This window comes from Panthera uncia, chromosome F1, assembly GCF_023721935.1.
Source record: "Panthera uncia isolate 11264 chromosome F1, Puncia_PCG_1.0, whole genome shotgun sequence".
NCBI lineage: Eukaryota > Metazoa > Chordata > Mammalia > Carnivora > Felidae > Panthera > Panthera uncia.
Genome location: NC_064813.1, coordinates 9,666,692 through 9,678,131, shown reverse-complemented (window position 1 = coordinate 9,678,131; position 11,440 = coordinate 9,666,692). Strand labels below are relative to the sequence as shown.

Below are 11,440 nucleotides of genomic sequence, written 5' to 3'. Positions count from 1 at the left end.
AAGGGTAGAGAATTCTCACCGACCTAGCTCATCCAGAGTGCGGGAAGGATCCAGTGGGCTGTCCACTGGATTGTCCAACCATCCTCCAAGGAATGAAAAGCAAGGGTGACAACGAGATTTCATAAAACCCTGTCTCCATCTCCTTGCCTTGGGCTTCTTTTCTTCCCACCCCCCGCCCCCGTGGTTTGCTTTTGTTTCCCTGCTGTTCCAGAGGGACCCCCTCTCCACCTGTATCTCTGACCGCAATAAAACCCAGTCTCGGTCTAATTCACGGTTACTCTCAAGGGTCCTCCTCACGTCTTCCCACTACGTTGTATCATAGGTGAAATACTTGATTACTGTTTTAATGTGATGACAGTGCTGTTGTCTGGAGGCACAGCGTTATGGAAGGAGGTGAGGCTGGCTCGTGATAACCCGCCTCTGTCTTTTAAGGTGGGTTCAAGTGAGCTGAAAGTGACCAGAGCGAAGGGGAAATGTTTGACAACATACCACTTTAATGGAGATCCAAAGCACTGAAAAGGAACAACCAGAACTCAGCTTTGTCAGGAGAGGGGAGACTTGCCACAGGAGACATTTCCTGGGTCTCGTTACAGAACCACAAACCGGACCACGTCCTGCATTCAGTCCTCCCGCGGACGTAAGCCGAAGTCTCTGGCAAGCTCTGGTTCCATCACGAGCTCACCTCGCCAGTAGGTGACGGACACTGTCAAGTACACGAGGGAAGCGTCAAAGCTCAAGAGGACGCCAGGCAACAGAAAATGGTGTCCGGTGGCCTAGCATGCAGACCGCACGCCGACGGCTCTCCTCCTCCCCTCTATCGCGCCTCTGGGGCCCTGCTGCCTGGTACCTCTCTTTTAGGCTCTGCCCCGCAGAACGATCCCTTCCACGTCCCTGTCCCTTGGCGGGTGGTGGCAATGTGCGTCCTGATCCCTGTGCTAAGCCGCGCGGCTTCTTGCCATGTTCCCAGTCTCCCAGGTCCGCCCGGCCCAGCTTAATCCTCCCTCCTTCTCTGCAGCTTAGTCCTGGTTTCTTCCTGCCGACGTCTCCAGGCAGCGATGATGGCTTCGTCGTCCATTTCTTTCTCTTCCTCTCCGTCCGTGCTTCTCCGATACTGGGACCGCCGCCCCGAAGCAAACCTCCCTTCTTCTCTGCTTTCCATCCTCTCTTTCTCTCCCTCCTCCTCAGACCTCATGAAGCTCTGGGTGAATTTCCTCTTGGCTCCGAATTCAGAAAAGTCTGAGTTGGACGACTCTTCCACGTCTTCCCAGTCCCTGGGCCCGGCCCAGTTCCGACGCCGTGGTTCCGGGGACTCTCCCCCTTCCGAGGGCTCGGGGGTCCGGCGGAAGAAGTAGGGCTCCGGGCTCTCCTCCCGGGAGCTCGAGGTCTCGCTGAACATCGACCGGGAGAACGTGTGCGTCTCTCTGCCCCCCCGGGTAGAGGAGGAAGAGATCCGTGAGGTGCTCCTTACGGAGTTGCCGCTGGCCTCACGGTAGAAGGACGTGTCCTGTTCCTCCGACTGCGATTTGGAGAACTTGTAGCTGGAGGACTTGGACTCCGTCCCCCGGAGCAGGGAAGATCTGGTGTACTTCCCCCTGGAGCCTCCAGGCCAGTCGCTCTGGGGAGGAGACTTTTCCTCTGTCCTGAGGCCACTGAGCCACTTAGCGATACTGCCGTCCGTGTCTTTGCCGACGCTGCTAGCGCTGCCACGGCGATCAGGGCCAGCCAGGGAGGAGGAGGACGTGTCTGTCTCGGGTTTTTGGGAATTGCTGCGGGCAGAGTAGCGGAGGCTCCCTATGGCGCTGTCAGCGTCCTCGTCCCTGTCACCCCCATCCTCCTCCTCATCTTCCTTGACCTTCTTCTTCTTGAAGAGGGAGCTCCGTCTGTGGTCGGAGGCCAGCTTCTCTAGCTTGTACTCGGACATCTTCTCCCTCAGCCCCATTTGTATCTCCCTCTCCTTCCGGCCAAGCTCCTTCAGGCTGACGTCGTCAGCAAAGAGGCTGTAGACGGGCTTGCTGGTCCCCCTGACTTTGCTCCCAAGACCTTCGGCCCTCGAGCCCGGCGCCGTGCGGGAGGACAGCAGGGACTGCGAGTCGGGGCCGGGTCCCGGCTGGCCCCGGGGCAGCAGGCAGGCGCCCGGGGAGGAGCTGCCGTGTCCGCTGAGCAGGGACACCTGGTCATCCCCCAGGCAGCTGGCCTCCGGCGCCGCCTTCGCGCTCAACACGGACGGCGGGCGGGACAACAGCAGCACCTCGTTTTGCTTCTGGGCGAGAGTTTCGCTGACCACGCTGGCAATCCAGTTCTGAATGCTGGCGATGGAAATGGTGTCTCCAGGCCCCACGGGCAGGTCAGGCGGTGCGGGGCCGGGGGCAGAGGCCGGGCATCCGCCTCTGTTGCTTCCAGCCTGAGAGGGGCGCGAGCCGTGGCTCTGGGTGCTGAGCACCGATGCCGCGTCCTCCCCGGCGCCGACCGAAGGGGCCGCCGACCAGAAGGCGGACAGGGGGATGCTCCTGCCCGCCGCCGAGCTGTCTGCCTCCCAGCTTCCCAGGGACTGGCTCTCCTCCAACGTCTGCCTGCTCCTCTCCAGCAGCTCCAGCCTCCGCTGCCTCTTCTTGGCCGAGGCAGCGTCCTCGCCCTTGCTGAGCTCCACTACCTCCTCCCTGTTCTCGCCGCCCACCTTCTTCTGGTGTTTCAGCTTCCAGGCCTGGTAGGCCGTCAGGTCGACGTCGGAGAGACGCCTCTCGCCCTCTGCCTCCTCCGCCCCTGGCTCGGTGCTGCCGTCCCCGGCCCCCAGCTCTTTCTTGTGGAATCCGAACTGGATTCTCTTGATCTTCCACCTTTCCAGGGCGGTGAGCTTGTCCTTGTTCCTGCTGCAGAAGTTGGAGAACGAGCTGGCCTCGGAGGACACGCTCTCCTCGTCGTCCTCTCGCACCCTGCCCCCCGCCTCGGAGCCTGCGTCCGCCGCCTCCCGCTGGCTCCTGGAGTGGTACTCCCGGGAGGCCTCCCTCTCGATCTCCAGCAGCCTCTGGTTCCACACGTCCCAGGTGCTCTCGGTGGACACGGAGTCCGAGCGGCGCCTGCCCCCTCGCTTCTGGCCGCTCGTCTCCAGCTGCTGCTCCAGGACCCGAACGTCGCGGCTGCGGACGCTCGCCGAAGTGCTGCTCTCGCTCAGGGTGTGCCTGCATCGCCTCGTCACGAAGCCTTCGGCGTCGCCCGCCTCCACCTCTGCCTCCTCTCTACCCCACCTCTGATGCCCCTCCGCCTGGTACCTCTCATTTCGGCTCTGCCACTCCCGGATCATCCTGTCCACGTGCTCGTCTTCAGGCCCCCCGCCATCCTGGCCGGAGGCCGAGCGCCCGCCGTGTCCCCCCGGGGGGGCCTTGGCTGTGGGGAGGCCCCGCGCCTTCCTCCACTCCTCATACAGCTTCTCCTCCTCGTCGTCGTCAATGAGGGTGAGGGGCTTGGAGGCCTGGCTGGCCTTCCCCAGGGAGGAGCCGCTCAGGTGGCTGGGGGTGTCGTCCTCCTCCTCCACCGTGAGGGCGCCCACCCTGGCCCTGCTGCTGCTCCCCGCGTCCTCGCCCTCCTCAGCCTCATCTGTCCCCCCTTCCTGGCCGGAGTCTCCTTCTCTCTCCTCCATCAGCTTCTCATTGAGCTCCCGGAGCTGCTTCAGGAAGCCGTCGTTGGGGTAGATGGCCCGCTTCTGACGCACAGTCATCAGGGCCTCCAGGATGGCCATGTTGTGGAAAATCATCAGGTAGGCCACCACCAGCACTGCTGACCGGCTGATGCCCATCTCGCTACTGACCAGGACTTTCCCTGAAAGAAACCACAAGAGATACTAATGTAACCACAGTGGCTGCCTTATAGGTTTTTTTTTTTTTTTTTTTTTTTTTAGAGCACTGTTAAAAAGAACTGTTTAGATGTGCTGGATTTAATACATTTGCTTGCCCCCGGCATTCATCTGCGCTCAAGTCCCGTGAGGGACGAGCATCGCTGCCCCAGATCACAGATGTCTGAGAGGGCAGGGAGGCCGCCTGCACTCGTGTAAGCGTTTTCTGCACTGTCTGAACACGGGCAGAGAGAAGGAGGGAAAGGGAACTAACCAGCATCCCCGCTTTTGAAACACTGGAGTGCACGACTACTTTCTTCTGGCCAAGCCGAGCATCGGAGGGAGGAGAAATAAAAGAATTGGGGTGGGGGGGCGCCTGGGTGGCTCCGTCAGTTAAGCGTCTGACTCTTGATTTCGGCTCAGGTCATGATGGGCTCTGTGCTGATGGCGAGGAAGCAGCTTGGGATTCTCTCTCTCCCTCTCTCTGTGCCCCTCCCCCTGTGCATGCTCTCGCATGCGCTCTCTGTCTCTCAAAATAAATAAGTAACATTAAAAAAAAGGGTAGGGGAAGTGGGGAGAAAGTAGAAAAGAAATGCAGCTAAGGTGAAGAATCACAGACACATGGAGTCTCAGCGTGGGAAAGCACCACAGACATAACAGACACTTGAGAATTCCCTTTACAGAATCCCTGAGGCTGGGTCATTCATCATCCAGTGGAGACTGGATCCTTCTGTGACAGGGAGCTCAGTATCCTGTGCGCGCACACACACACACACACACACACACACACCCTTCACTCCATATTTAGATCAATCTACTCTTTTGAAACTTCTTTCATATGTTAGGGCAAAGTATACCTTCCTATAATGGGCACCCAGGTCAATAACGAACACATCTATATGAACAGGGGCTTTCATACAAAAACTACTTAAGAAGATCGCTATCATATTCTTCATTAATTTTTTTCTTTTCCTGGCGATTCTAGGTTTTTCAGTCATTATTCAGACACCTTTTCGTGTCCCATTACTATACTAACCAACCTTGCAAATGAAACTTTATCAGTTTTTTTCTTAAGAGTCTGTGTCAGGATGGAGCAGATAGGGGCACCTGGGTGGCTCAGTCTGTTAAGAGTCCGACTTCGGCTCAGGTCATGATCTCCCAGTTCGTGGGTTCGAGCCCCGCGTTGGGCTCTGTGTTGACAGCTCCGAGCCCGGAGCCTGCTTCAGATTCTGTGTCTCCCTCTCTCTGCCCCTCTTCTACTCGTGCTCTGTTTCTCTCTCTCTCTCTCTCTCTCAAAAATAAACATTAAAAAAAGAAAAAAGGATGTAGCACATGTATTTCAGGTTTGGACTGGCCCACACAGAGCAGAGTGGGCCTCTCTCCACTCTCATTCTGGGCATCGAGCCTTCGCGGGTGCCATTTAAGCTTGCAGTGTGCATGGCTATGTCCCCAAATGAACTCAGATTATTTTATATCAACTGAAACCTGGAAAGCTTTTTTTAAAAAATTTTTTTGTAGCATTCTTAAAACATAAGGCTAACTTTACAAATTCCTATTCGTGTATTTGGTAGATATAACCGGTTCTTATAAGCTAACCAACACTTTTACCAAGTCTTGACCCTAGCATTCAATAGATCAATTATCCCCTAGCCTCGCTTTCTGCTTTGTATCCTTCATAAACGTGACAAACACGCCTTCTGTGCCTTTATTCTAATGGCTGTTTACAGTGCAGCCTGGAGCCACTGACAGTCCAGGCTGTCATCAATCTATTTGCCAGCAGTCTTTGGGGATGTTTGTCCAGTCGGTGAAGAGTACTAGCTAACGATATAGGATGGGCGGGGGGATGACTTTTATTAGTACGTCTTTGCATAACTTAAGACCGTATCTGTCACACAGGAGGTGGGAGACCAAGGCAAGACTAAAAGGGACCTGAGGCCCAGTGATGCTGAAAGGCATTATTAAAGGCCAGCAGTCACTAGAGGGAGGCAAGTGGGCAGAATCAGAGCTGCTTAAGGTGCATCTACAGATTCACTCTCTCATCTCCTCCCACCCCAGCTCCAGGCTCAGCTGTCTCTCCAAGGACCTCCCTTTATTTTTTTTATTTTATTTAAGAAAAACTTTTAAGGGGCTCCTGGGTGGCGCCGTCGGTTGAGCATCCGACTTCGGCTCAGGTCATGGTCTCACGGCTTGTGAGTTCGAGCCCCACGTTGGGCTCTGTGCTGACAGCTCGGAGACCGGAGCCTGCTTTGGATTCTGTGTCCCTCTCCTGCTCTGTTCCTCCCCCACTCACGCTCTGTCTCTCTTTCTCTCAAGAATTTTTTAAAAATTTTTTGACGTTTTGTTTATTCTTGAGAGAGAGAGAGAGAGAGAAAGAGAGAGTGAGTGGGGTTGTGGCAGAGAGAGAGGGCAACACAGAATCCCAAGCAGGCTCCGAGCTGTCAGCACAGAGTCTGACACGGGGCTCGAACCCGCGAACCGTGAGATCATGACCTGAGCCGAAGTCGGACGCTTAACCCACTGAGCCACCCAGGCGCCCCACCAACGACCTCCCTTTAACTGGCTGCCCAGGCCACCATTTGCTACTGCCGGCACCAAAGTCCTCCTTCCTTCCTTTGAAGGAGTTACCAGGCCAGCTCACATCAGGACGCTTCAGGCACAACCAGCCAGGCTTCCTCATAGGGACATCAAATGCCTCTTAGACTCAGTCTGGCAGAGACAAAGTTGGGTGGGCCATGCTTTCCCATGATGTGGAATGTGTGCCTGGCACCCTGGGATGCCTCCGTGGAGCCTCAGCGGCAGCCTCTGGAAGAAGGGAGAGCCTAAGTGGGTCAGACCCTGGGTGACAGGATTGTGCATTTTCTGTTAGGTTCAAGGTCACACTAGCACTGTATAGACTGTGCCCTACACAACTCCAGGGGGCGCCTTTCGCGTTGAAGTCAAAGTAGATTTGTTTGGTTATGATGAAAACTTTCCAGCTGTAAGACAGCTGGAGGGAGGTGGTCTTTTTCTAATTTGCAGCCTCCATTTTGATTAGCAGCAGGGCCGCTGCGGGAGGGAGGTTGCATCACGACATGCTCTCTCTGCTGTAAAAGTTTGAAGGGTGGAGAGAGCACTGGGCTTGAGTGAGTTCTCTCCCCATTCTCAGTATGCCTTTACATGGCAGGCTTGTGTGCTGTATTCTTCCGATTCATAATTCTCGTTCGCCTCAGAACTTTCCCTCTCTCCATACCTGAGAAAACCAAGAAGGACTTGCCCGGAAACCACCCTCCCCACCTTTGCCACCATGGATAGAATTCAGGGTAGACAAAGGACCAGAGTCTGCCAGGCGAATTTTCTCTCTCAGGGAACTTTGGAAATGGGACTGAGGCCGGAAGTTAGCCAGTCTGTGCCCAGGCCTGCGGGCGGCCTTGCTGTCTGAGGTAGGGAGAAAAAGAGAAGATGGAAACCAAGAGTCCTGAGATTGTCCAGTCCTTGTTCCAGATGATCCTGGGGCCACATTCTCCTCTTTGGATTTGTGCTTGTATTGTAATTAATGCCTTTGGCGATGGTTAGGTAGTTTGAGACGGGTCCTACATACCAGCAACCAAGATACTAATCTTGATTATTACACAGCGGCAAAGTCGCTAAACCTTCCGTGGGTCTCAATTTCCCATTTGTAAAATGTAAGTAACATCCTCTGGCTGTGGGCACTGTGATTATTACATGAAGCACCCAGCCCAGTGTTCGCTTTCTTCCTTAAGAGCTGTCTCCCAAGCATCTTGGAGGCAATCACAGAAACTAAGGCTCAGGGGCGACTTCTAGGGATGGTGACAACCATCAGGGCCCTGACGGGAGGAGTAACCACCCCAGAGGCAACCCCGGTAAGGATAAGGTCCTCTCCCTGTCCGGCAGGGGTGCGGGCGGGCGGGGAGGGGGAAGGGACACGGCGGGCTGAATGCGAGAGCAGGGGTCAGGTGTGCCGGCTCGGGCCCCTGCTGGTGACGGGGCTCCCCCGGGTGTCCCCAGCGCCTGGGCCAGGCACCCTGCGCACCGCTCGGGCCACAGGGCGGCCCACAGCGCCGCCCACTTCCTCGAAGCCCTGACGACACCCAGGTGGCGCAGCTCCGGTCCACCCAGGCCCCCCCTCTACGCGCCCGGCAGCTTCTCCTGCCCTCTGGCTCCCGCTGTCGCCCCACTTCTGGGGCTGCGCGTCTGCTCCGCTGATAGTCACCGGCCCTAGGGGCTGCTCCAGGCCCGCCGCCCGAGGCCGCGTCTACACGATCTCCACTGCGCCGCCCGCTGGAGTCGCCAGGACGCTGCGCGCGACAAGCAGCCCAAGAAATCCTCTCCCCGCTGGCATTTTGGACACACGCTCAGATCACATTGGTCAGAAGGAATACATTTTTAAAAAGAAGTTGTTTTTTTTAAAGCATTGAAAAAAAGGAGAAAACCGTTTCATATATATACATACGTATGTAATATATATATGTAAAATTGATAAATTTCACTTTTTTAACGTTTATTTACTGTTGAGAGACAGAGCGTGAGCCGGGGAGGAGCAGAGAGAGAAGGAGACACAGAATCCGAAGCAGGCTCCGGGCTCTGAGCCGTCAGCCCAGAGCCGATGGTGGGGCTCGAACTCATGAACCGGGAGCTCCTGACCTGAGCAGAAGTCAGAGCTTAACTGACTGGGCCAGCCAGGTGCCCTCATAAATTTCACTTTAATAAAAATTTATACGTATATAAAAACATTCTATGTATAGATACGTATTTATAAATATACATATATACATAACATATTTATTTGCAACTCTTATGTGCGTTTTAAAATTTTACTCCTGGGGCGCCTGGGTGGCTCGGTTGGTTAAGCGTCCGACTTCGGCTCAGGTCATGATCTCGCGGTCCGTGAGTTCGAGCCCCGCGTCGGGCTCTGTGCTGACAGCTCAGAGCCTGGAGCCTGTTTCAGATTCTGTGTCTCCCTCTCTCTGTGACCCTCCCCCATTCATGCTCTGTCTCTCTCTGTCTCAAAAATAAATAAACGTTAAAAAAAATTAAAAAAATAAATAAATAAAATTTTACTCCTCACAGCAATTTTAGGACGATTAGGTCTCTTTGTCTCTGTGCTATACACAAGGGAAACTGAGGCTCTGCTGGAGAAGGGAACCGCCCAAGGTCCCATGGAATAGAGAGAGTAGCAAAGCCTGGCCTCAAGCCCAGGTTTGTGACACTCCCAGCCGCCCCCGCGGCATGGACTGCGGGCCCGTCCGCACTGAAGCGTCCTATCCACTCTGCCGGCTCCCACCGCTGGGGTCTCCCAAGCCCAGAGAGCGAGGTTTCTAAAACGCAGATGAGATCAAGGCGCTTTTCCACTCCCTCACCTTGGCGGTCAGCTGCCTGCGTGTCGGGGCCCCTGCCACTCTGCCACTCTGACCCTTCCCCGCCACGCCGATCCGCTCTGGCCTGTGATCCTGAACGCGCCCCGCTTACCCCACTTTTGGAGCTTTGTGCTAGCACTTTCCCCTGGCCGGGAATGCTCTTCTTCTGACTTCTCCGTGGCCAGCTCCTTCTTGTCACTCAGGGTAAAATGGCCCCTTCTCAGAGAGGACCTCTCAACCAGCCTCCCCAAGGAGCTGGCCGGTCACTCCAACACATGGTCCTGCTTAGTCTCTCTGCCTCACGCTTGTCACGGACATTTTTCTTTGTAATCTTCTCTGCCATCACCACTGTGTGAGATTCAAAGGGCAGGACCCTTGTCTGCATCTTCCACCACCGCACCTACGACAGCGCCCGGCACCTGTTAGGCCCTCAGTCATTACCGATAAGGTGCATGATCATCCGTTCCTTTCCCCTCTTCTTAGAATGAGACAAAAATCTTAAGACAGATCGCCTCCAGACACGACAGATAACCCAGAGGTTTCCATGAGCTCTCCTGGTTGCTTCTCCCCCTTGCGGAATTAATTCGAGCAGCCTGGAGCAGGCAGACTCCCCCCTCCCCCCTCACCTCTATAGGTCAGCAGGGCTTCATCGATGAACTCGGCAGCCTTCCGGAAATGCTGGGAGATGTCCACCTCGGGAAAGTCGTCCACCTCCACACCCAGGTACTGAATCTCCAGGCCAGTGTAGAATTCGGGCCCAGTGTAGACGCCGGTGCCATGAGCGGCGTTGAGGATGTGAGTAATTCCCAGCCTCTTCAGCCTCGCCTTGTTCACAGCTACACTCCTGGGGGGAAAGAGGCAGAGACATGTTTGCCAGAGTCAGAGCTAGAAAGGAAAGGTGCTCCGCCACTGAGACCCACAGCCTGCTTCGGCTGGCTCGGGAAGGCCATAGCTCCGTGAGTGCCCTCTGTGCTGCCAGATGTGTCCCTGGCTCACTGCAAATACAGTCATAAGCGGGGGCCAGAGAGAGAAGGCACAGGGAGCCAGGCAGGGAAGGGCAGGATGAAGGGAACAAGACTGATGTGTAAGGAAATCTTTGGTCCACAGATCCCTGGTTTAAAAACCCTCTGCCTTGGGAATGGACATTCATCAAGACACAAAAGTGGCAGGGGAGCCTGGCTGGCTCAGTCGGAGGGGTGGGCAACTCTTGATCTCCGGGTCATGGGTTCGAGCCCCATGTGGGGTGTAGAGATGACTTAAATAAATAAAACTTAAAAAAAAAAAAAAGACACAAAAGTGGCAGACAAAAGTAGTAATCAAACCCGGTGTGCTTCACTTTTTCAAAGTCCTTTCACATGCATCATCTTATTGTATCCCTAGTACTAAACTTAAGAGGTAGACAGGGCAACTATTTTTATTCCCATTCGAAGATTCGGAAAGTGAATCTGACAGCTTTTTTGACTTCCCAAGACTGAAAGGAAAAAGGACCAAACAAGGGCAGGTGTTTCTGGTTTCTAGTTCAGAGCTCTTTTTGCTGCAATGAATCAGTGAAGACAGGGTTGCCAGAGAAGGAGCAGAAGCCTGGGGCTATCTGGAGGTGTCTGGGTCCCTGGTGAGCACGATGTGAATGTTTCTGGGTCTGCAGAGCTAGCTGGAGATCGCTCAGGACTTGGTGTCCAGCTCTGAGAATCAGGTTCTAGGCGACAGACTACTTCCGGGGGAGTACTCAAGACCCACAGTCCAAACTTATCTTCCCTACTGCCTGCCACGGGGGCCCCAAATTGCCTCCTTTGCTTCTGCGTATCTGAGTATTTACACTGGGAGAATTAGTTTCACAAACTAGCCTGTTGGTGCCAATTACGCACTGGCAAGAAGATCCTGAAGGAACTGCTTTGGGTTTTGTTTGGGAAACCACTCATAAACTTAAAAAAATAACATTTTTTTCTGATTATAAAAACAAGTGGTGTTTCCTTAGGAAATCCGTCCGGTTCAAAAGAAACCTAAAGAAGATAAACATCAGTGGTAGAACCATCGCCTAGATGGTTACGCTTTTATCTCGTTTGTTTCGAATTTGTTACTTATGCAAAAGCGCATACACATACACACCTATATATTGCTCAGGTAGCATCACACTGTATATATAATTTGTAATTTAGCATCATACTATATATATATACATATATATCATACTATACATATATCATACTACATACATATCATACTATATATATCATACTATATATGTATCATACTATATATG

At 54.1% G+C, this 11,440-nt stretch overlaps 1 protein-coding gene across 1 annotated transcript in view; it reads right to left on the bottom strand.

The window, feature by feature from the left end:
• Positions 1-472: 472 nt before the first annotated feature.
• The window catches only part of STYXL2 (serine/threonine/tyrosine interacting like 2), a 29,749-nt gene continuing 18,781 nt past the window's right edge, over positions 473-11,440 (bottom strand). The window contains exons 5-6 of the mRNA XM_049633866.1: positions 9,807-10,024; positions 473-3,813 (exon numbers count right to left, since the gene is read on the bottom strand). Coding sequence (XP_049489823.1) covers positions 992-3,813; positions 9,807-10,024 — 3,040 coding nt within the window. The 3' untranslated portion in view covers positions 473-991. The remainder of the gene's footprint in view (positions 3,814-9,806; positions 10,025-11,440) is intronic.